A 26,275-nucleotide genomic window follows, 5' to 3' on the forward strand; every position below is an offset into this window, starting at 1 on the left:
AACTGCATTTTCAGCTCTTCATATAATATTTATACTATTCAGGACTGCAGGTCTTAGTTTCCATCTAAAGACTTTGGATGGTCAGCAACATCCTTTATATTCCATACTCTACTATACATAATCTGTGTATGTGTGTGTGCGCTTGTAGAAATAGCAAATGCTGACCTTGTGGTTGCGCCCATGCTTGTACAGCAGAGAAATAATGGATTTGATGTGGGCCTTCTGGATGATGTTCAGAGATTCTGGACTCTCGATTAGGACACAGTGAAGCACCTCTAAAATGCCTGCATAGAATTGCTTTATTAATATTGCATTGCAGTAAACACAAGAAATGATAAAGGCATTACATAATCAGATAGAAGAGAGTTGTATAAGCAAATTACTACAATTGTCCACATGATGCTATTATTCCCATGTAATACTTCAGTGACATGAAGCTAAAGCTAAAACCATTGACATATGTGCAGATGCTGATGGTGGATCACTCAGCTTATGGCTACGTAAGACAGACTGGATAATGTATAACCCCTCTATAATCAGTGCTAATGAATGTGTCTAATTTGACATATAGCGGTATTTACCTGATGAGGACTCCAATCGCTCTAGCTTGCTGACTAGCCAATCCAGCTTGCGAGAGAACTGTGTGCAGTTGGTTCTGTTGCCTCGAATCAGAGCGGCTAATGGACAAAAATCAATGGCAATAAGCTCAATGTTACACTGATTTTCCTACATACCTCAGACAAATCCCTTTCACTATCCTTCACACAAGGTTTCCGACCTAAATGGTCATATTCTAAAATGAATGCACCTTCCGGCGTGTGTGTAAAATACTAAATAGGAGTAATCCTAACCTAGACCATTTTTCTCAGAGCAATCAATCAAACTCAACCCCAGAGCTAAAGGCACTTTGCTGAGAAATTGTCTAGGCGGTTTTGAAGCCCTAACGACCCGAAAAGAGCTGCTTCCTGTGTGCAGCAAATGCATCCGTATGGAGCCTTTAAAAACTGGCTGTTGTCACACTAGCATAATGTATCACGCTACTGTTCGCCAGACAGACTCAGCACGGCCCCTCTCGAGGGTGACCTCAGCGACTGGAGCGAGCAAAATTTGGAGCGAGCCTTGATGGGGGCTCTGATAAATGCCAAGCCAGTCAAGGTGAACTGAGGAGAGTGTTTACGCTCACTGGATGCTGATGTGATGTCAAAATTTAAAACAAAAATCATTTGCTAAAGATAATGTTCTGCAAGAAAGAGTACCATAACTCCGAAATAAGTTCGCATTTTTGGACTTCCGGCTTCATAGTCCCAAAGTAAATGGGTTTTTTGAATTTGAGTTTTTGTTTAAATGCCTGACCATATTTACTCAATATAGTCTGCTTTACATTGTGTTTACACTTGTGCTCTTGCAAACTATTATAAAAATTTTTTTCCAATTTGTAGATTTTAAATAAAAAGTCATCAAAAACTTAGTAGTGATGACCAGTGTTGGGGACAACGAGATACAAATAGCACACGTTACATAATCAGATTACTTTTTTTCAAGTAATGAGTAAAGTAACACAATGGGTCTCATTCATGAAACACGAGCAGAACGAATTTTTGTGTAAATCGTGTGTAAAGTGGTTCTGGCGTAAATTTTCGGATTCATTAAAATGTAATAGCATCTGCAAATGGAACACAAGTCCGCAAGTCACAAGTGTTGCAGTCAAGCTTCATGTCGAACCATTTTCTTTTAACTTCTGGGACTGTTCGATTAACAGATGAAACTCTATTAACTGCATCTGTAAAATGCTGCCAAGCTTCCTTTTTTTTAGGACCTGATACGCCACTATGTACGCTTGAAAATAAAATGTGGCGTTTTGAATGAACTTCTGATAATAAAACTTAAATTTCTGCATCTGAGAAATTTAATGCTGGGTACACACCAAAAGATTTTTGACATCTTATAAGATTTTCAAAATGTGACAGACCACAAACATGAGGACAAAAAAATCCGAGATTTAAGCGTTTTGCTCCTATAGTGTGTGGTGTGCCATGATGTGACAAAGACAGCACACCACACACAAACAGATTTTCAACCAGGGTCTCGACTATGAACACAGGAAATCTCGCAAAATATCGTGAGACTTCAGAATAAGCATGACGGACAACATGCAGGAAGAAATTGCGATAGTGTTTGGAATGATTTTCACAGAAAATTCACGTGAAAAAAACATTGTACCTACCATTGTATATAACCTTTTATACAGAAATATATTCATTCTTTATTGTCTTTATTTATTCTTTATTGGATTTATTGTCTCTTTAGAAAAAGTTATTTAATCCCTCTAGATAGAACCTCACTGAACCCTTAACACTCAGCTTCTTCTTTTTTTTATTTATTTTTTTAAGAATTACAATTACAGTCAGGGGGTACAAAGAGTAAAGCCGATAAACAAACATAAAAAGACATATACATAAACAGTGACAAACTTAAAAGTTAAACAAAAATTTGAAAATGTTTACAGATTGAAACGCACTTTGCAGCTTTCTTATTTTTCAAACCCAATTGTGTTTAGGTATTGTAAAATTTCTGCACTTAAAATGAAAAACAAAGGCTTGTTTCCTCGAAATTTACACTTATGAATACTAAATCTTAACATTAAGCTTCCTGCAAGTGTGTGTGTGTGTGTGTGAGAGAATGACCGTGTCTTCCATCATCTCGCTTTCTGATTGGATATCGTTTTGTTTCACGTGATGATCTCCAGAGCGTGCGCGCGTTTGTCCTCGGGGTTCCCCCCACACATCAGGATTTTTTATCGTAAATATTAAACATGTTTAATATTTACGATTCGCGATCGGAGCGGCTCCGACGTTCTTCCGAGCAGGTTTGGACACTCTTAACACACCTCACACCAAGGGAAAATCTGATAAAATAATCTGTTAAACCATCAAGATAATCGGGACATAGCTAGGATTGTCGGAAGGGGGGAAATCGGCCCAAAATCAGCCCGATTATCTTTTGGTGTGTACCCAGCATTAAACATGTTGAAATCCTTCGTTTGGTGTCATAATATGATGCCCATATATAGTTGTCAGTCGGATTTAATGGGCGGGATTTATGTTAATTGAGAATGAGCGTGCACGCGCGTCCCATTTATGACTGATTGGAATTCATTAACACACACACACATTTCACTATCACATCTGACGTTTACGAAGTATTTGTGAATCAGGAGAAGAGTTTTCGGGAAGGTCTCTTTAAATCACTCACATATTTACTCGTAAATTTTACGAATGTTTCATGAATGAGACCCATTATTTTTAAAGTTAAACAAAATATCTGAGTTGTATTTTCAATTAAGTAATGCAGCTAAAATGCCTTTACACTTATAAAAAATAGAACTTGTAATTAAAAAGCAGAATAATATAGCACGCTCAGCATAATGCTATATTGGTCTGAAAAAGACAGAAAGAGCCAAAGCCAGCTAAGGTGAGAAAAAGTAATGCAGAAGTAATGTAACACACTGCTTTCCATAATTAGTAACATAATTAGTTACTTTTTTAAGGGGGTAATGCATTACTTTCCCCAACAACAAAAAAAATCATGAAAGTTTTGTTAATTTGTGAAGATTATCTTGATGACCAAAACTTGCAATGTTGTAATGCATTACTTCTAAAAGTAATTTTCCCCAACACTGGTGGTGACTTATTTTATTATAGCCTTATTTTAGCTTTTTACCTAAAATAAAAACACTTTAAAATAAAAAACTTCATTTGTGTTCATTTGTGAAGATGATCAAATTCAACTTATGTTGACCATAGAGCTTCATTTCTGCAATAATCCAAAAGTCAATGGAAAAAAACCTACTGAGTTTTTTTGTCAAGGGGAAAACTTTTGGGTTGGCCTACAAAAATATATAATCCCTGCAGCACACTTTTATTAAAATGCTTCAGGATCTACAAAAATATTGAAAAAGAAGCAGAAATAAAATGGTCTTAATAGATTCTGAAGCAATTTTGCTTCGATCTCAACTTTTAATATCTTGAACAAGGTCCTTCTTCTCTAACTGTATGTTTGCCCTCCATAAATCAGGCTGAGAGTCAACAACAAGGTGATAAAAGAGAATAGAATTGCTATTTAACTGCCTCTAATAACTGTCATGTCTCTCCATCATCACCTTCAGTGAACAGCTGAAGGCTTTGGGAATGTGATTGAATTCTTACCCAGAAGCTCATAGAGGAGGTTGAGAATGTCCTTCCATGCCTCTCCGGCCTCCTCGCCAGCTAGCTCCTCAAACTCAGCGGCACTGTTGTATACGTTTAGCCGGTCGATGCAGTTTGAGACCAAGGTTAGCATTCCCTAAAATAATCAGAATAAGTGTCAGCCTGTACATAGTATGATCCTGAATCTAATAAGGCGTGTGTGAGTTGTATTCAACCTCCTCTTTGAAGAGATCTTGGCGCTTGATGAGAGATCGAAGCTGCCTCTGTTTCTCCTCATGTTCGAGCTCAGAGTCTGGCTGTTGGAAGTACACAATGAGGTCGTTGAGGGTCTGCAGCACTTCACACACAGGCAGAGTCACCTCTGTAGCCTTTTCTCCATTCAAACCATCCAGACCCCTAAGACCAGGATAATAAAATTATTATTATTTCATATTTTTTTATATTTTAATATTAAAACATTAGGAATTTAATAACTAGTCTCATGGTACATGGCACTCAGTTATGAGAGGTAGGACTTTTCTATTGTACTATTTGAGCATTTGAGCTCTGTGAGTTAGAGTCTTGTACCTGATGAACTGAGTGAAGAGGTGGGTGGTATTACGAATGATGCGAGCCGCCCTGGACTCCTCGTGCTGGCAGAGCTGCAGAGTCAGCCCGTCATCCATATGGCCCTCAAGAGACAGGACAGCCTGTACACATCATTAGCATTGACTGAAAAGTAAAACAGCTGACGAACCAGTTCAGATATACAAGGTTCAAAAGTTTCGCATTTTTTTTATTTAAAGGGTTAGTTCACCCAAAAATGAAAATTCTGTCATAATTTACTCACCCTCATGTTCCCTCAAGATGTTCATCTTCGGAACACAAATTAAGATATTTTAATCATGAAATCTAAAGGAGATCTCTGTCCTTCCATTTACAGTCTACATAACTACTAATTTGATGCTTCAAATAGTTCATAAACAGATCATAAAACTGATCCATATGAATTGAGATATTTAGTCTGTATTTTCTGAAGCGACATAATCGCTTTATATGACAAACAGATTGAATTTAGGCTTTCACACATCAGTTGTGGTAAACGTGCTTGACGTGTGAGAACCAATGAGGTTCATTCTTGTGTGTTACACAGCACGTTTGAGCTTCCACAAGAACCAATGAGGTTTGTTCTCTGATCTCAACTGGGTCTCTTTTGGAAAGGTTCTAAAGGTTTGTAACGACATGTGGGAAAGTAAATGATGACAAAATTTCTTTTCTTTTTTTTTCATTTTCATCACAAATTATATTATCAGTATAACAATTAGAATTTTCTGAAATTTCAGAGTGTATTAGCATCTGTAATTTTTGCTTACTAATGAACATCTGATCATCTGTACCAAGAAATAGTGCAGAATCTGAAATATTGCTAATTTATTTTAAGCTGCAATTTTGTTCATTTTCAGGTTTAAATTTAATTCTGAGTCCCAGGTTTTAAATGTGGCCTCAGAGTTTTTAGAAACGGTTCCTATTTCTGCGACGTCGCGGAGAACAGAAAGTATGATAATCTCAGGTAGGCTACTGTTTATGTGCTTTATTTAATGTTAAAAGCGTCTGTGTGAGTTTGAATATCATTTTGTGTGTCTTTTATAGCCGTACTGAAAGCAACAATTCACCTCAGATCTTCAAAATAAATAAAAGTGACCTAGAACGTTCAAACTGTCAACTCGTTGTTAACAGACAAGTGTATTCTATGACAACGATTGTTTCAGTAACTCAGTATGTATTTTTAATAGTGTTAATATTCATGAATTTGATTATGTACTTAACCATTTCAATTAGAGTGCTGGGAGCTTGCCGAGAGAGCCCGTCAACGCGCTCTTCAGATTGGCTGAATTTGAAAGATTTTGATAGACTACATCGCGTCCCATAGTTGCGTCGCATCTGGTGTGGACAGTCAAATTATTTGTCGCTGAAATCTTATCGCATCGCGTCAGGTTAGGACACGGTGTCAGAGTCTGTGGTCATACTGTATTTATCAGTACTTTTCTAATCTAGCATTTGGACAGGATGCTCATGAAGTCACTTTTTAATGTCAACATTAGTGCTTAGATTCAGGCCACTTACTGTAGTAATTTCAATGGCCATTACAAATCTATGGGCTATGAAATCTATTCAACTTGGCACCTCCTCCTCACAGGAAAGTCAGAGTCCGTCCAGCACACTTCATAAGCTAAAAAATCAATATTGGTTTATTATTTTCGAAGTGAAAATCAAATCAAGTGTCACCAAAGTTACGACTTTGGCTGCCTGGACTGTGCATAAAGGTGGCATGCTTTTTCTGGCCTTTAGCCCAGAGTTAAGCTGCATACCATAAGGCTGGAAAGATGTGCAGTCCATGTGAACGTGTAATCCCGACCACTTCCCCAAAAACACACTGTCACCATGCCTACCTCATTATCACATTTAAACCACGGCCTCGTATATCCTACACTCTTCACAGAAGCCACTGCGGTTAAGCTTGAGCCAACATTAGACCATCCTGTGAGCCCCATAATCTTTAATGGGATCATTACTTACAGCACATGATGTCATGAAAGATGTGTGTGTGTGTCATTCAAAGTCGTTGTAATCATGTACGTGTGACCTGGAGAGGGAGCTAGGTGATCGTTTCAGCCTCTTAGGACAAAAAAGCACAAGGACACTATCTCTCACCCTTCTCTTCAGTGGTCCCAGGCGAGAAGATTTTGCATCAGGCGCTTGGTAGGACAGCCACAGGCCCGTGGACACATGCATGATGAAGCAGAACGAATCACCATATTTGATCTCTGCAACCCCCATACCATCAATATCACGCTTTGGGCCAGAGTCAATCTTTTCCTGTGAAGAGAAAGACAAATTGCAAAAGTCCTGCCATTACTGTGCCAACTCAATGTCATGTGGTCATGTGTAAGCTTTATTGAGATAAAATAGAAACTAGAGCAGCTTGTTTTATGACCTCTCTGCTTGTTACAGCAGAGCAAGGCTAATGCAATGTCAATATACAGTAATAATGCATTGAGGATTAGTAATTGGGAAACAGATGTAGCAATTACACAGTCTGGGCACTGACTAGCAGGGCTACAATCTAATAAAGTCAGTTTGTCCAATAGCAGAAGCTGTCTAGCTCTGAAAGTCAATGATTCGTCTCATTTATTTCATTTTCTATTAAATATAAGGAATGTTACTGGCTCAGTTGACTACATTTGTGGCATAAAGTTGATAAGCACAAACAAAAATTGAAAGCTAAAATCAGGGTTAAAATATATGGTTCAAACCTTGCTTGCCCGGAAACAGAAGGCAGTTGCAGTGGTGTCAGACTTCTCTCTGTCTATCAGTATCAGGCCATGGTCCTCTGTCTGGCCCAGGTAGTGACCGGTGGAGAGATGGCGCAGGCGGAAGGGTTGACCCCATCTGATGTGGCTCCCACTCCAGCTATAATTCAAGAAAAAAGACTACTCTGTGAGTATGCATCTTTTCATCTTCAAATATGAGTCGCTAACAATTTTAATGCTTAATCAATCCATAGGACTTGGCAGAAGATTAGGAAATCTTTCGATTTTCTAAGTCATGGATTACATACACTGCTCACTGACCTGACTTTGAACTACCCTTTTGGGCATAATTGGAAAAGACAGAGGAGGAGAAACCAGTCTGGGGCATAAAAAATTTACAGCAGTTTCAACCCAAAGGATTTGTGTGTGTGTGTATGTACAGGTTTATATTACATTGTGGGGACCAAATGTCCTTTACAAGGATAGTAAAGGATAGACACAAGGATAGACCAGTCAGTCCCCACAAAGGTAGTGAACCAGACTGTGTGTGTGTGTGTGTGTGTGTGTGTGTGTGTGTGTGTGTGTGTGTGTGTGTGTGTGTGTGTGTGTGTGTGTGTGTGTGTGTGTGTGTGTGTGTGTGTGTGTGTGTGTGTGTGTGTGTGTTCTTGTTTATGTGATTTGTGAGGACACAAATTTGTATAATGACATGGATATTACACTGGTATTACAACTTGAACGTGATTTATGAGGACATTTCCTGAGTCCTCATATTTCAAATGGCTTTAAAAACATACTAAGCAGTGTTTTATTAAAAATGCAAAAATGCAGAATGTTTCCTGTGATGGGTAGGTTTAGGGATAGGGGCAGTGTAAGGGGATAGAATATACAGTTTGTCCAGTATAAAAACCATTACGCCTATGGAATGTCCTCACAAATCGTGTGTGTGTGTGTGTGTGTGTGTGTGTGTGTACACAAGCGGGTAAGAAAGTGTGTATTTGATTTGACCTTATCCGAAGAGGCTCCAATCTCCATAAAGACCTGGCCTTGGACCCTCCTTTACCAGTCTCATAGTTCACCACTCTATAGGAAATAAAGAGAGTAGTAGACATCTTTTCTCAGATCGATGGATGGATATTTTCTATTTTGCCAATTTCTGAAATTGTCTATATGTTTTTTTAGATAGACAATGATAGATAAACAGACAGACAGAACAATAGATAGATAGATAGATAGATAGATAGATAGATAGATAGATAGATAGATAGATAGATAGATAGATAGATAGATAGATAGATAGATAGATAGATAGATAGATAGATAGATAGATAGATAGATAGATAGATACCTCTGTTGTGCTTCACTTTGTTCGGATCCTGGTATAGTGAGACTCTCGTCGTGCCCATGGAACAAGCGCATCACTTGCCCACCCAGAAGAAATCCTACAGAGACAAGGGAACAGAAAGACAATTCCTAACATCAGCTGTGCTTTAACAACTAGTAAAGCTAGACAAAATTCAATTTTTGAAAGCACACAGCATTAACTTAACTCACCCACTGCCACGTTGCTTCTGGAGCAGGTAGGCTGAACATTCCACAGTGTTTGCATGAAAGAAGCATCCACTTGAATACTTCCATTGGAGATAGAGAGGTGCTGCAGAAGAGAGAAAGAGACAAGTGTTTTACTAAACTAACCAGGCGTGCATGTTTGTGCTTGCAGAATCGGAAAAAAAGAGAAAGGAAGTGAGAGCAAGGGAGACAGAGAGAAAGAGATGGGAACAGGAAAAGAGATACTGCCATGTGGCCTTGATGCTGCCAGCCTGTCTGTGTTGTCAGCATCTGAGTTACAAATCTGTTTTTAAAAGATTACTGTCAAGAAAAATACAAACAGGATTGCCTTTCCCAGAACATGAGCTCTCTGCATGAGCAGCTCCCCAACCCCTTCCAAGGGACTTAGAGGCTGTTTTAGTTCATTCATAGCTGGAACAAAAACAATGCAACTGACCTGATCAAAAATGGGAGCAGTGCCTGAATTATAATAATGACTTTCAGAGGTAATATGTATACTTGTTTAAACTTCATTTTTAACAAGAAAATTATGTTTTTGATACATTTTAATCTGGTTTTAGATCAGGTCATAGCACAGAATCACCTCTTCTTAGAGTACATAATGACATTTTATTGAAAACTGACTCTGGTAGCAGTGTTGTTTTGCTGGATCTTAGCACAGCATTTGACACGAACGACCATTCTATCCTTATTGAACATCTAAGGCAGCATGTGGGCATCCAAGGAACTTCCCTAAGTTAGTTTGCCTCTTATCTTCAAAATAGAACCTTTTCTGTTAAAATTGGAAAGTTCTCATCATCTATAGCTTCTCCTACCTTGGGGTCCCTTAAGGTTTCATTTTGGGACCAGTGTTATTTTCATTACATGATATAGTATTTCATGTATTTTTTATGCTGATGACACCCAGATGTATTTGCCTATGAAGTCTGTAGATGATACATCCATGAAATCACTTTCTGAATGTCTAAATCTCTATGTAAAATGCAGGATGAATAATAACTTTTTCCAGTTAAATGAGAAAAAGACAAAAATTATTATATTTGGGCCTAGTAGCAATGCAAATAATATAGCAACGAGTCTAGGTCCTCTATCATCCAATCTGCATACTTATGTCAAGAATATGGGATTTATTTTTGACACAGAGTTAAAGCTTGACAAACAAATCAATTCAGTTTTCAACTGCAAAATATTGCTAAACTTAACTTTCAGTGATCTGGAGAAAGTAATCCATCCTTTTATTTCTTCACGTCTTTATTACAGCAATGCTTTGTACCTGGGTGTAAGTCAGTCCTCGCTGTCACGTCTTCAGCGGGTAAAAAAATGTGCCAGCAAGGTTGTTGGCAAACACAAGAAAGAGCGATCATATATCCCCTACGCTGGCTACCAGTTCATGATTTTAGGATAAAACACCACAAATAAATTACATTTTAAAAACTATTAAAATAATTTAAAATAGAAAAGAATTTTAATTGAAATAATATTTCACAATATTACTGTTTTACTGTATTTCTGATCAAATAAATGAAGCCTTGGTGAGCATAAGAGACTTCCTTCAAAAACATTTTAAAAATCTTACCAAACCCAGACTTATGCCCACTTGTAAATGATAGTGTATTTCGTAAGATCACTAATTTTGACATTCTTTTTGGTTTTTAGTTTTCACGCCCTCCAAAATAATTTTAAAGCCTGAAACAGGACAAACTGGGGTAAAACCTCTTTCTCTCTCTCAGTGCATCCATTCTCCTCCAGTACATCTAGGGGAACTCAGTGCATCAGTGCTCTGTTGGCAGGCTGAGCACGTCACCATGACAACTTACTTGATTAAAACTGATGGGCTCCCTCTGCATGAAAGAGGTATATTAACTGTCATCTTACCAGACACAAATGAAATTATAATGAGAACTTTTTTTTCTTCCTTTTTTACTACAGATCAGTCTATGTACTACATTATTGCATTGCTTAAAGTTAAAAGTTTATCTGGGAAATTTTAAACATTGACTCTGGGTGCCTGAGTCCATTAAAGGGGTGGTATAATGCCCTTTTCACAAGATGTAAAATAAGTCTTTGATGTCCCCAGAGTGTGTATGAGAAGTTTTAGCTCAAAATACTTAGCTTAAATAATATATATATTATTATATATATTATATAATAATATAATACTTTAGCTTAAAATTTTCACTTTTTGAGGGTGAGCAAAAACGCACCGTTTTTGAGTCTGTCCCTTTAAATGCAAATGAGCTGCTGCTCCCGACACAGAGGGCGGAGCTACAACAACTTGTGTCCTTTTACCTCACATAGACATGCACTGAAAATGTCAATGTTTATGTTCAAACCGGAGTCAGACAATGATGGAGTGACTCAAGAAGAAGTGACAACATGTAGAATGCAACAGGACATTTCTGAACGGTTAGTTGATGAATTCAGGTAGCTTATGTGTAGTTATCTTCAAGTCATTTATTAGCATATTCTATCATGATAATCTATAAATCGCGTTCCCAGGGGAGGGGTTTATGTAAATTTTAGGGTTGGTGATGTCACTAACCCAAGAGGAATGTTGTGTAGTCCCTAACAGCCGTTTGTTGTAGTCCTTAAAAAACTATTTCTTTAAAAGCAAATATCTTCCTTTGCTTTGAACTTTGAGCTTCGTAACTTTGCAGATGTTGTTTATGCTCACAGCATAACAGCAACATTACACACTAGCTAAAGTTAAAAAAGTGAAATCATAATCAACCAACCCTCAATAGAATAGATCACTCAAAATTGTTCATACACTGGCAATTTCGTAAGGACAATTTTTTTTTTGTAACGTTAAAAATGAACACACCATTTTTTAAAGAGGGCCTATTATGCTTTTTTACATTTTTAAATTTCTTTAGTGTGTAATGTTGCCCTTTGAGCATGAAAAGGGTCTGTAAAGTTACAAAGCACAAAGTATAGGGATTATAATCTATATCAGTAGGTAAGCACTGTTTCTGAACTCCCTGAAACGCCTTGATTGTAGTCTTGAGGTTTCTTCCGGGAATGGACATGTCACAATATTTCTCATTTAAATAATTCCTGCCCAAGGCACAAGCAGAATAAACGGGGCAAGGCTTGGTTGAGTTGAACACCGGAAAAAACGCAGTTATGGTAAGGGACGTGACATTTCCAAAACACGCTTGAAGAGGTTGACCAATCACAACACACTGGTACAGCCGACCAATCAGAGCACATTGTGCTTTTCGGAAGGAGGGGCTTCGTAATTCTAAACAGAGCTTTACTGACAGACTGGGAAGAGAGGTGCTGCAACAATGTAAAATATGTAAAAAATAATGAGTCTTTTGAACATTCAAGCATGAAAACCTATTTTAGTAGACCCCAAAAAACAACATCAAGACTTTGTAAAATGGCATAATATGGCCTCTTTAATTAATTATGAGATAAAGAATTGTCAAGTCTGTTGCTGACACAAAGCTACTATTTTATATTGTGTTTTAATGGGGCTTGAAAGACATGGTCACCATGACTTGGTGTTGTATGTAAAGAGCTACATTGCTCTTTTAACCTCAAACAAAGCAGGTACTCACCAGGAACCTCTCAGAAGACACACTGACCAAGATGAGGTCATCCCCAATACGCACTTTCTCACCCTCTGACCTCTGCTTGGATGCCGGGTGAATTGTCCACCAACAAGCTTCCCCTTTGATTGAACAAATCATCAGTTAAAGGACATTAACCAGATGTACTGTAAATAGAGAAACAGCTCATCAATGTCCCACAGCTCTCAATGATTCAATCAATTTTGACCATGATGAACTGAGATTGCCTATAAGATCTTTTGGGTGTTTGCAAACTTAGATGTTGATACGGATATTCATGTTTCTCTATTTTGGGTGGCACAACACACAAAAATAGTAAGATATCTAAGTTTAATTTTGGATCTCTTTTCAAAGCTTGGGAAGTAGTCCTAGCACTGCATCTGTTACCTACAGTTCAAATGTCAAAGAAAGAGGCCTGAAAGGGATGAAAAATAAATAAATAAATTGTGATTTTCATTTAATTTTTGAGTCCATTGAAGCACACCATTAATAAAAAATTAAATAAAATAAACAGTAGATGAAACAAAACATAAGCTTAAAGTTTGAAGATTAAAAAACTTTGGCAGCTAAATGAAACAAAATAAGTTTAAGTTAGGGTACTAAAATTACTTAAACTGAACCTGAAATAAAAATGAAGTAAACAAATTTGAAATGACAAATGTAAAAATACAAACAAAAACTAATTGAAAATATAAATAGTATATAAATAATACTATAATAACACTGATGTTATTACCAATTGAATCCTCTTCTAGGCCAACATCAAAAGACAGTTTGTCTGTTAGAGACCTGGAAGTCTTCAGACATGTCAGATACTGTGGGAAAACAAGTGTAAATTCAACTAATAAATCATGACAGATAAGGTTCCCATACACTGTAGCAATGCAATATTGGTAAATGCCTCCAGAAGGACCAGTTCAATAAGCTTCAAGCTTTATAGTTAATGTTTATCAACAATATAAACACATAATTATCCCATTTAAACATAAGCCGTCCTGTCATTCGTGGTGTTAAAGCATTTTTCACTTATCCCCATCTCCCCCCAATCTACTGTTGGGAGTCATTGATCATGAAGTTGATGTGTGTGAGCTGTAAGCTGTGACAGGCTGCCTAATCCTTCTCCCCACTGGCTTCAATTTGTGTGGTGCATTCTCACCATTCCACTGAAGGAATGCCTAAAGAGGATAGCGTGACCGTAGAGCAGTGTCCGATGTCCACCTCCTTGTGCTGCCTACAGAAGAGAGTAAAATGCTGTAAGCACACTCAAGTCAAAGGTTCAGAGACATGGACAGAATGGTAAAGTTAGGAGTCACTGAAACAGAAAACACCGGGAAGAACATGCTGGACGGATGTTAAATGGAAATTTCTCGTTCAGCTGTTTGAACGAGAACAAAATTTCGTCGTTGTACCGTAGATGAGGAAATGTGAGGAGGGTGTGGAAAAAAACTAGAATGAAAAAATAAAAACGGCCCACAAGAAATAGAGGAATAAATATACTTACCCGTCTTATAAGCCTCTGAGTGCATTGGGGGAAAAGATGTTTCTCTTAGTTAAATATAAATATAATGTAGAACCTCAGGTAAAACTCATGTTTTAGTCTGCCACGTTTGACAATCATATTTTTAATCTGACTGTGTGACCCCCTCACTGGGCAGTCCAAAAACGAATGACTTTGACAAAGAGGAAAGCTGAAACTTGTGTTCCCTACTCCCAGCTGTTGCTGTATGCCTGCTGTCTAACTGAAATATCAGATGATACACAACAGTACGTTGCTGTATGTCTCTGAGATATCGTACAGTTTAGCGCCACATTTAAGCAGAAACTGCAACTTCCAAACGGTTGCTTTTTTCCTGGTAAATCCGACTACTGTGTTCACTGTCAGCTTATTAAAAATGGCAAGATCTCTGGACTGTTGATAAAAAGGTCAAGAAGCCATCTTGATGCATAAATGTTAAATGAATATACACTACCATTCAAAAGTTTTTGGGTCGGTGGGATTTTATGATGTTTTTGAAAGAAAACTTTTATGCTCACCAAGGCTGCATTTATTTGATCACAATACAGCAATAATACATATTATTACCATTTAAAATAACTGTTTTCTATTTTAATACATTTTAAAATAAATATTAAAATGTATTCCTGTGATGGCAAAGCTGAATTTTTAGCATCATTACTCCAGTCTTCAGTGTCACATGATCCTTCGGAAATCATTCTAATATCCTGATTTGGTGCTCAAGAAACATTTCTTATTATTATCAATGTTGCTAATAGTTGTGCTGCTTAATATTTTTGTGGAATTGTTTGATTAATAGAATGATCAATAGAACAGTATTTCATTTAAATATATATATTTTTAGAGGTCTTTAATGTCTTTTAATCAGTTTAATGCATCCTTGCTGATTCATTTCTTTCAAAAAAAAAAATCTTACTGACTTTAAACTTTGAACAGTAGAGTATTATAAAGTAGTAGCACAATATCCTATTTTGGGGCTGAAAAAGAAGCAATGCCTACAAAGAAGAAACCAAAAAATAAATAAAAAGAATGAAAAATCATGGAATATTCCATGTATCAAGACACATTCTTTCTGGAATCAGCATTCCAGACCATTTCCTCGTCATTGGTACTCCTGAAATTTGACAGTGTTAGAGCCCAAATGCAAGAAGAAACAGTTCACATCTCAAACTACAAATAATCAACACAAAAAAAGGCATTGTTTCCTCATGACAGGTGTGTATCAGACACTGAATTCATTACATAAATGACACGATAGGAATCTTTATAGCGAAGTTGTATATAGAAACTCTGCTGCACAATGGTTCTCCAACAGAACTCACTCTCTCGTAGACATTAATGATAGCACAACAGATAGACAGCAGCACTGAGCTAATAAAATATATGCAGTGACAATCTCATTTCAAAATGCTGCAGTAAAAAAATAAATAAACATGAAATAAAATATTGGGCATGCCATTTTGTGCTGAAGGGAGGGCGAATAAAGCATTCAAATGGCCCTGTGCAGAACATGCTTAGCCAGTAGATTTTATTTTGGGATTTGCATAATTCTTGGCCACTAGCTACTAGGTTTGACAAGTTCATTTATATTCTTTGTGCTACAGGAACATTTTCACACTCTCAATTATAACATGAAAATGAAAAGGGGGAGACGAGTCTGAGATAAAGGAGAGAGACCTTGATTCTCTGACATGGGGTTAGCATTGTGAACTGTATTAGTAGGGTTATGTCTGAGTTAAATCACACTTAAAAATCAGTTAATTACACGTGAAGTGGTTGGGATGCTCAAAAGGAGCAGTAGGTGTAATTATGTAAGTTAAAAAATGTGTTGCATAATTTAGATTAACATTCATGCATACTCGTTGGTCAACAAATTGTGAACATACCCATCGCTCATGATCAGGATTCTTGCAATGATGAACAAAGATACAGATATGATTAAAGAAGGCAGTTGGAAAACCCTCGCCACTTCAGCACATTCAGTTCATTATGTCTCAGCAAAAAAAAAAAAATGTAATTAATTATACTCTTGCTACTGTTTTTTTTCTTTAAAGTTTTTTTAAAGAAATAAAACTCAAGTATTGATATTGGTTGGATACATGGATATGATAAACTGAATGTTGCCAAATGATGAGGCAATCCATAAGCAAAACACTGTAAATAACTTAAATACAATGTATTTTTGTGAAGATTTTGTAAATAAATAAATATATAAAAAGAGAGAGAAAAAAAACATTTAATTTCACCTTCTACTGAAAGCAGACTAGACATGTGGAGCGATGTAATTAGTCTATGAAAAGCAGAAGGTGAGGTACGACACTAGGCAGTATTTTATCCATTTATGACACTACATACCTCACCTGCATTTGTTAGTAAGTAGGTGTTTAAATGATTAAGGGATAATGGATTTGCTTTACTATCATATTGAAAATAAAAAGTCATTTCTAATGCATAAAATTCATAAAACTCTCCTAACCAAACCTGCCATTGTGAATTGTAGTTGTGATATATCTGTGGTCAGTACTTCACAATATCAATGTCATCACTCATGATTACTTACCCTATATGTCACACAGAAGAACTACAACTAATGGGATAGTTTTGGCAATAAAAACTAAAGTTTGGGGTCGGTAAGATTTTTTTCATGTTTCTGAAAGAAGACTCTTATGCTCAGACTGCATTTATTTGTTAAAAAAAACTAGTCAAAACAGCAATATTATGAAATAATAGTACAATTAAAAATAACTGTTCCCTTTCAGACGTAGTCGGTCGTACCGTACTGATTGGAATCATGCTTAGGGAGCCTGTCATCTTCAAGTATTGAAAAAACGAGCCAATGCACATTGGCGTGCAAGATTTGCATCTCACGCTCCGCCCCACAGCGCGGGTGTAAATACAGAAGCGGATGCACGCACCACTTGTCTTTCGCTTCGGAGCCGATCAGATGTTGATGTCGATGAAGAGTGTTGGAGTGTTTTCAACGAGCGAGTGTGTTGGTGCTTCTTCTGGAAGTCTCTCCCAGTGCTGGTGTGTTTACAGCACGTGTGCAGCGGTGATCGTGAACCTTCTGAGCTCTCAACTGCTGTTTTAACAGCATTCTTTTTGTTTGTTTGTTCTGACGGTTGGTTAGAGGGCGAAGAAAGTGAGTGCTTCACTGGTACAGGCTGCACCATCTCCTGTCAGTGTTGCTGCGGTCATTCCCCTGTGTGAGAGCGCTATTTCCTGAAAGAGCAACACGGGTGTGTCTATGTCTTTTTCAAGATGCCATTCCACCCGTGCGTTTCTGGAAGCGGTCGTTCCCTCTCCCCAGCTGACGGTCACAATAGATGCATCAAGTGTTTGGGCTTACAGCACACTGAAGGAGCTTTTGTGGATGGTTCATGTTCTCATTGCGGGAACATGACTATCTCGATGCTGAGATCGAGACTCACCTTCATCCGTGAAGGTGGAGTCCCCATTCCCATGTCCCGCTCTATCTCCTCTGCGCTACCTCCTTCTGGGAGAGTAGCGTTGCCCAAGCCGGATCCAGAAATGTCAGCTATGCTGAAACAGGCGGCCAAGATGGTCGGGCTCGCGTGGAACTCTCCACCGTGTCCCGCCTTTCTTTCCCGAAGTGCATGAGGAGGTTACTAGGTCGTGGACGGCACCTTTTTCTGCCAGAAACCGCCTTAGTTCCTCCTCCCCCCTCATTACCCTTGATGGAGGAACGGCGAAGGGTTACGAGGCTATCCCTCCAGTGGAGAGGTCTGTCACGATGCAACTGTGTCCGGCGACCACTACCTCTTGGAAGGGTGATCCTCGTCTCCCCTCTAAGGCCTGTAAGTTCTTGTCCGTTCTCATGGGCAAGGCTTATAAAGCCTGTGGGCAAGCAGCTTCCTCCCTGCATGCCATGGCGTTGCTGCAGGTCCACCAGGCCAGAGCACTCATGGACATGCACGAGGGTAGTCAAGTCCGCACCGCAACCGACCTCGCCCTCCGGGGCACGAAGGTTGCGGTTCGCGCAGTCGGTCTGGCACTTTAGTGGTCCAGGAGCTCGGTCCACCAGACGGCACACCTCACAGAGGATCGTTTCCGGTCGGTGCTGAACTGCTTGAATACAGTCAAGAGCAGAACAGTGGTCCCACTGAAACTTTTTCAGAGGCTGCTGGGGCAAATGGCATCCACAGCCGCAGTAACGCCGCACGGATTGCTTCACGGCCGAGTCCCGAGATGGGCGTGGCAGAGCGGCACGCTCCGTGCGACAATCACCCCGGCCTGCCGCCAAACCCTCAGCCGGTGGTCAGACCCTTCGTTTTGCCAGTTGCCAGTTGTTCTACGTCACAGATGCACTGGCCCTCGGCACAGATGCACTGGCACACAGCTGGCCCCGGGGCCTCCGCAAGTATGCGTTTCCCCCAGTGAGCCTTCTCACACAGACACTGTGCAAAGTCAGGGAGGAAGAGGAGCAGGTCTTGCTAGTTGCCCCTTATTGGCTCAACCGGATCTGGTTTCCCGAACTGGTGCTCCTCTCAACAGCCCCTCCCTGGCCCATTCCTTTGAGGGAGGACCTTCTCTCTCAGGGACGGGGCACCATATGGCACCCGCATCCAGACCTGGTCCATGTCTGGTCCATGGATGGGATGCGGAGGTTCTAGGTGATCTACCACAAGCTGTCATAGAGACCATCACTTCTGCGAGAGCACCCTCTCTGAGACATGCTTACGCTCTGAAGTGGAACCTGTTCGTTGAGTGGTGTTCTTCTCACCGAGAAGACCCCCGAAGATGTTCGATCGGTACTGTGCTTTCCTTTCTGAAAGATGGGTTGGAGCATCGGCTGTCCCCCTCTACCCTCAAAGTGTATATTGCCTCTATTGCCACACATCACGATGCAGTTGACGGGAGATCCATTGGGAAGCACGAGCTGATCATCAGGTTCCTGAGGGGAGCGAGGAGACTGAATCCTCCTGAATCCCATTCTTGCTCCAGTAAAGTTCCTCATTAGCCAAACCCTGTTGAGTTCCTCCACACCCCTCGGCAACAGATGTGGCGGAGCGTCCGATGCCAGGCCTAACACTCGTATGCATTGGTGGAACCTGTGCTAGACTGGGTCCCATATGTTGTGATCCCTACGGCGATCCCATATGTGTATTCTTCCATGGTATGGCTCCCTGCGGCGAGCCCGTGTCTTTCCCTTGGCAGAGCTCCCTCTGCCGTCTCTGACAAGTGCTGTCTCCCCCCTGCTTAGGCCAGAGCCACCTCAGTGACATTCCATATGTTGTACTTCCCGGAAACGCCCAGTTCATATGTGTAACCTCCACATGATACCTCCCTACGGGCAGGATGTGGCTTCCGCAGCGTCTCCCTTTGCACGGAAAGGGCACGCTTTCCCAGTGTTATCCAAGTCTGTCTGAGTGGGTCATGTGGAACATCAATGGACTTCCCTGCCTAAGCCCTGTCCCATCGCCGCCTCAATAAATGCGGGGTGTTCAGGAGGCTTCCGCTAGGCACTGGAAGGTGGCAGCACTAGGTGGCGTTTTAATTGGGATGCCAATCAGTACGGTACGTCCGACTACGTTGAATGTGACCGAACTGAAAGGGAACGTCTCGGTTATGTATGTAACCCTCGTTCCCTGAAGGAGGGAACGGAGACGTAGTCCCACCACTACTGGATCACCGCTGATCCCGGGCTCCGCTTGGCTCCTCAGCGAAAAACAAGTGGTGCATGCATCCGCTTCCGTACTTATACCCACGCTGCGAGGCAGAGCACGAGATGCAAATCTCGCACGCCAATGTGCATTGGCTCGTTTTTTCAATACTCTAAGATGACAGGCTCCCCAAGGGTGATCCCAATCAGTAAGATACGTCCGACTACGTCTCCGTTCCCTCCTTCAGGGAATGAGGGTTACATATGTAACAGAGACGTTTTCTATGTTAATATATTTTAAAATGTAATTTATTCCTGTGATGTCAAAGCTGAATTTTCAGCATCATTACTCCAGTCTTCACTGTCACATGATCTTTCTGAAATCATTCTGATATCCTGATTTGGTGCTTAAGAAACATTTCTTATTATTATCAATGTTGAACATATTTTTGTGCTGCTAAAAGCCAGCATGAAATCAAATCTTTTTTTTTACAAAATGTTACATGAATTTATTCATGCACATCATTATTTTTTTTATTAATTTGCTCTCATAATCTTTAATCAAAAACTAAAATATTAATCACTTTAAAAAGAAAATCTTACTGACCCCAGACTTTTGATTGGTGGTGTATATAATTTTCCAGCTACTATAACTTTCCATGAATATGACTTTCTTTGCTGTTGCTTTTAAAACACATGAGTTATTGTCTATATCAAAATGCAGTGTATTGATGTAGAAACATAATTAGTGGTTCTACCGTCACTAAATTTAGCATTTGCTCATCAATGTTAATGGAGCCTCACAAATTATACTTTTATTTAACTTCAGGATGCATTTTCAGCACCATTATACTTTCCGATTGACATGGTAAATGTACTCAAAAGTACTCAAAGGGTTTTAAAGGATTCTTACTATAAAGGTTGAGATACTGTATATTCAGTATAGTAACCCTGTAATCACTGTGATTTGTTTACTTACTCCTTCACCGTTCTGCCCGGCGAGCATCTCCTGTAGGGCCCGCACTGAGAGCGACTGCTCCAGCACAAAGTTACAGATGCATAGGTCAGGAGGAAAATACTGTGGAGAGAGAAAGATAGTGTGGGTGTTTTTGCTTACTTTTGATTATGGATGAAGTCATATAACTGGTAGAGTGGCTATGTTTACAGATTAAAGTCTTTCATTAGGCCTAAATAGACGTTTTGTTTTCGATATGTGTTCATTAAGATTAGCTTGAGAGGCCAGCGAGGATTTACATGGGCAAGTGGTGAACTCCACCCTTGGTCTAGAGAAGTCTATCCCACCCTGCATCTGTTTATCAGGCTGCTATTTAAAGCTCCTTGACTGTCTAGTTCAGCTATCCTGAGAAAGTGAACATTATGTCACCTTCTGATAACTACAGTCTGAATCGTGTACAGTCTTACTGAATGTATACTTTATAAACCCTTAAACACTCTGCATGGAGAAATTAAGCCATGAATTATGGTGACCTATGAACTCTAGGGTCTTAATATGATATGTGAGTAGGGAGAATGTGCAGAGCAGAGTGACAGATGCCTATGAGGAAAGTCATCTGTAGCCATAAAAATATATGTTTATTTATTTATTTATTTATTTAAATTGCACACACTTGATAATAAAAATGAATGACCTTAATTTATGGTCTTAAACATATATGTGAGAGACCAGGGTGATTGTAAAGCATGATGGTAAAGGCTGACAGTTATCCTCTTTGTCACTCAGGCAATTGCAGCAGATGTCTCACTGTCACTGAGGGTTATCCGTTTCATAACTGGTAACCCATAATAATTAATTTATTGATATGCATGAAGAAGACCAATACTTTATATGATAATGGAAAGATCATTATCATCCACCTTCATTTTTTCAATGTATGAACAAGGTCATGCCCAGCAGACACAGCACATAACCATAGATGCCCACAGATCTTCTACTGCCTTGCCTCCTGATGCATAGAAAATATGGTGCAGAGCACTAGGATCAATTGCTGTTGCCATGGTTTTCAACTACATGAATCTCTTCCCATTAATTTGATGTATTGCTAGAGGACAACATATCAAAGGCAAATATCTTCAAACATATTTAAGTGTCCCTACTTTACTCAACATATATTTTTAACCAAGACATTTTCTTTCCACATAAAGAGGAACATTATTCAAAGTATTTCTTAATGGACATACCTAAAGCAAATCAGATTGTGTAATTCTAACATTATGCACTCATACATTGTAGTTATCTAACCATTAAACTAAAAAAACATTAAACCATTGTCTAACCATTAAACCTTTTTTTTTTCATAAATTGCTTTGCATCGATCTGCATTGTGGTTTGTGTTGAGAGGTTCAGGCATACTGAAGCAGTGATTAGTTCCTCAGAACACATGAAGAGGCATTACCTTCGCCTCTGATGTGGGCTCTAGATAACACAGGCGGTTGCCGAGTCCCTCTGCTGAAAGACAGAATTTGCGATTCTCCTTCTGAATGGCGGCGACACACTGCAGCACCACCTCATCTTCCTGCCAGAACAAAAACATTAAATTAAATTGATGTTTAAAAGCAAAAACGCTCAAAATACTTTCACTCAAAGTAGTCCCAAGAGCTTGACACAACATAAAAGTGCAGAAAGCGATTTCTGAGAAACGCTGTTGAAAATTTAAATCAACACCTAAACAAACAATTTTGCGAATATTTGCTAGATGTCTGTTCTGTGTGTGTGCTGAAAAATAATATTGTTTTTGTACATAGTCCTGGCTGCGTAAATAGGGGAACAAACGGTGGATCAGATCGATCCACAGAGCACCAAAACACTCTTGTAAACATTCAGCAATATCCACTCATGATGGGGGAGGAGAGAGAGTGAGCAAGCGGGTCATTTGCAGAAAGACTGTAAAAAGAGAGATGGGTGACATACTACCAAAGAGGAAATGGTCAGATGAATATAATTGGAAGAAGAAGGGCAAGAGCTAAGACCCCCATTAATATTGGAAAAGCTTTCCAGTGCTGGAGAGACGTTTGAAAGAAGGAAGATCTGAAACCAGACACAGAGATTAAATACACCGACGGAGTAATTAACCAGTGATTAGTGATTAGAGCTAATTAACAACCAAGGAGACTAACTAGGAACAGACGGGTAGGAAGACAGGGAAAATTAACACAAAGACAATAAAACCGAACATAACCCCTTTTAAACTTTAAACAAAGAAAAAAAGTCCAACAGAGGAGGAAGGGTGGGGGCTCTGGAGGCGGAAGTGGGGCTGGTGAAGGACAGTGAACAGAAATTGCCGTCAGGAGAAACCAGGGAGGCGCTGAAGGTGAGGGGAACTATGAGCAGAAGGAGCCAGGAGCCAGGAGCAGGAGGAACCAGGCGGAGACCCAGACCACAGCCAGGGCTAAGGCCCACGGTGGAGTCGAAAGAGGGAGGTGCCATGATGGAGACTCGGGTTTAACCAGGGGGACGACAGACGGCGACGGAGCCGATAGAGGTGGACACCTATGTGGAGCTGAAGAGCCAATGAGACCAGGTGATCGGAGAGGTCAGGGATCATGGATCAGGAGATTGAGGCAGAGCTGCAAAGACGAGCGTCCAAGGTGGAGTCAGAGTGCCAGAGGACTGAGGCGAAGCCGATGGGACTGAGGACCAAGGTGACCAAGGCCTGATGGAGCCAAAGAGGTGGAGGGACAAAGCGCAGCTGAAGGCCGGGAAGTCCGTGGCACAGGCAGAACAATGTCTGACCAAGGTGGAGCCGGAGGGATGAGGGGGCCCGGTGGATCTGTAAGGACGATGGTCCCAGGTGGAGCCGAGGGAGGGAGTAGCCAAGGTGGAGCCGACTGGTTGACAAGCCGAGGTGGAGTGACGGGCTCGGCAGCTGGAGGCAAAGCCAGCAGATCCTCTTGACAAGGCAGAGCTGGAAATCTGGAAGACCCGAGGCAGAGTGGAGTCAGAGGAGGAGCCGAGGGACTGAATGGAAACAGCAGAGGCGGGGCCGAGGAACTGGCTGTTATAGGCAGATGAGGTGGGAGAGGAAGGCTAGGTGGGATGCAGGAGACTTGGTGTATGCTCCATGCAGGGTTTAGAAGGTGGCTGGCAGGGCTCTGGGTCCAGAGTGGGGCTGGTGATGTCCTTCACAGCAGGGCAGATGGTGAACACTGAACCATTGTTCACCAGCATCCAATCCACAAATGTGCTGAAATTTCCCCAAGGACCATCACCAGGCAGGCGTGCCTTTGTGCGTTCATTCAGGCTAGTCCTGAAAAACACGCACGGAGAGCGGTCTGGAAAGTTCACCAGGTCTAAAAAATCCTTTTTACGGAGAAATCAAAGTAAAACAGAATAGATGTAGAGCTAATTAACAACCAATGATACTAACTAGGAACACAGATGGGCAGGAAGACAGGGAAAACCAATAAAACCAAACATAACCATTACATTTTACACTTTATGAGGAATGACTAGGAATCACTTACTTATAGTTAATTCCATATTAAAATGGGAAAGTAAAAAAAAAAAACATTAAAAAAATTGCACACTTTACTTACACAATGATCAATTAGCAGCAATATTGTTAGCTAAAATAGTTATCAATAGCCAAATATATGAATTATAAAAAAAAAATTTTTTAAACATTTATAAAGACCTTCTCAAGTTCCTGAAAAATAAATGTATTAAAAAGACATATCATGTCAAGTCATAAATAAGTAAATACTGTATTTAAATAAATTTGATTGATGTAACAAAAGCTAAATTATCTCAAAGTTGTCACTGAAGGGAAGGAAGAAGAGTGGAGACACTTATGTCATTAGAATCCACAATGAATCTCTGTACATCCTCATTCTCTCTCAGGATGAATATATTGATTTCTGTCTCATTTGTTTCCAAGTCCAAGCCGGTGCTTTTCTTGTGTGCCAGCTCACGTATCACATTAATCCTAGCCGATGGTTGCCATGGTTCTGATGAACACCATCAGAGCAGTAACAATTCTTTAACACAATCACGGCATAGAAGTTCATTTTTATTATTTAATTCATCAGGTTCAGGATGTGTTAATATGATGAGAGCTAGCAGGAATTTCCAGAATTCTGAATAGACAGATAATAACCAGTGTATATTTGGGCTTGAGTTATGCTAATTATATTGGGCTGTCAAACGCCGCTGTCTAAGCTATGCTAAAACTCTGACAGTAAAGCAGTGGGAGCGCCTAGTAAAATAATCCAGATGCCAAACCAACATTTGATGTAAACAAATAAGCCTAATATAACATTACCCACCATACCCCATTTAAAAAAAAAAGAAATTAATACTTTTATTCAGCAAGCATGCATTCGATTTTTCAATGTGACAGAAGAGACATTTTTAATGTTACAAAATGTTTTTGTTTAAAAAATCAAATTAAACAATATTTATCAAAGAAAAAAAAGTATGTATCGCAGTTTCCACAAAAATATTAAGCAGCACAACTGTTTTCAACATTGGTAATAATAAGAAATGTTTCTTGAGCACCAAAACAGCATATTACAATGATTGCTAATGCATATCATAACTGGGGGTACATGTTATTTTGTGATTTCACTGTAATGGAGAGCAGGCCACAGAGCAGGTGTCTGAGGTATGGGGCACATTGACTTATAAGCAAATTTGTTTGGACTGAGTACACTTTCTAAATGGAGCTGAAATGTGTGTACTGGACCTGAACTGAAGCCTACAGGATTGACAAACAAATTGCCAGCAATTTCCAAATCGTTCTAATCCAATTTTGCTCCTCATTATAATCTGAAAAGTATATTTTCAGTGTTTGCTTTTCTACTGGCAAATTAAATGATCAGTCTTGTCTTTAAACAATGCAATACTTTATCGATCAATCAAGGCTGCTGACTTGATCCTACCAACCCCAGTCTTTTGAAAAGTAGTGTACTGATTCCTGTTTGAGTCCAATTGATAAGCCCTTTTGTTGTTGTTATGCTTCAAAAACAAATTTTTTTTTATAAAATAAAAGTCAATGAGGTCCAGTGTTGTTTTGGATCCCACTAACTTTCATTGTCTAGAGAAAAACAGTTGAAACATTCTTCAAAATATATTCTTTTGCGTTCCACAGAGGGAATAATGTCATAAAGGATTGTAAGAACATTTTCTATTCCTTTACCACTCTGCATAATATCATGTGCAATAATACCGTGCAACACATCTCATACGCAATATGCAAAATCCAAATATTTTTTAAACTGTACATGCATGCATATTATCACAAATTCTGTGCACTACTTTTCCCTTTGCACGTCTATTGAAGATTTATGTATATATGTTACGTTTATCTGTGCTTTGGGTATTTCTATATATATTCTATTTACTTTATTTTATACATATTTTATTTTGGAGTTTTGGCAATAAAAGCTCATTCTGATTAACAGCATTAGTATAAGACAGATGGTGTACCTATACAGATGTATGTATGCATTTACAATACAGCGTTATCTACCTAATGCAG

At 39.5% G+C, this 26,275-nt stretch overlaps 1 protein-coding gene across 4 annotated transcripts in view; it reads right to left on the reverse strand.

The window, feature by feature from the left end:
• ryr3 (ryanodine receptor 3) overlaps positions 1–26,275 on the reverse strand; it is an 87,121-nt gene that overhangs the window by 51,004 nt on the left and 9,842 nt on the right. For 2 of the 4 annotated variants that reach the window (XM_084431614.1, XM_084431613.1), the window contains exons 2-17: positions 22,193–22,312; positions 20,758–20,856; positions 16,042–16,062; positions 13,796–13,870; positions 13,376–13,454; positions 12,628–12,740; positions 9,047–9,146; positions 8,841–8,934; positions 8,501–8,575; positions 7,499–7,655; positions 6,897–7,061; positions 4,773–4,894; positions 4,421–4,601; positions 4,206–4,341; positions 582–677; positions 166–284 (exon numbers count right to left, since the gene is read on the reverse strand). In XM_084431614.1, coding sequence (XP_084287740.1) covers positions 166–284; positions 582–677; positions 4,206–4,341; positions 4,421–4,601; positions 4,773–4,894; positions 6,897–7,061; positions 7,499–7,655; positions 8,501–8,575; positions 8,841–8,934; positions 9,047–9,146; positions 12,628–12,740; positions 13,376–13,454; positions 13,796–13,870; positions 16,042–16,062; positions 20,758–20,856; positions 22,193–22,312 — 1,752 coding nt within the window. The remainder of the gene's footprint in view (positions 1–165; positions 285–581; positions 678–4,205; positions 4,342–4,420; positions 4,602–4,772; positions 4,895–6,896; positions 7,062–7,498; positions 7,656–8,500; positions 8,576–8,840; positions 8,935–9,046; positions 9,147–12,627; positions 12,741–13,375; positions 13,455–13,795; positions 13,871–16,041; positions 16,063–20,757; positions 20,857–22,192; positions 22,313–26,275) is intronic. The other 2 variants (XM_084431615.1, XM_084431616.1) reach the window with 1 other exon arrangement.

The sequence above is a fragment of the Rutilus rutilus genome, assembly GCF_951802725.1.
Source record: "Rutilus rutilus genome assembly, chromosome: 15".
In the NCBI taxonomy this organism is placed as follows: domain Eukaryota; kingdom Metazoa; phylum Chordata; class Actinopteri; order Cypriniformes; family Leuciscidae; genus Rutilus; species Rutilus rutilus.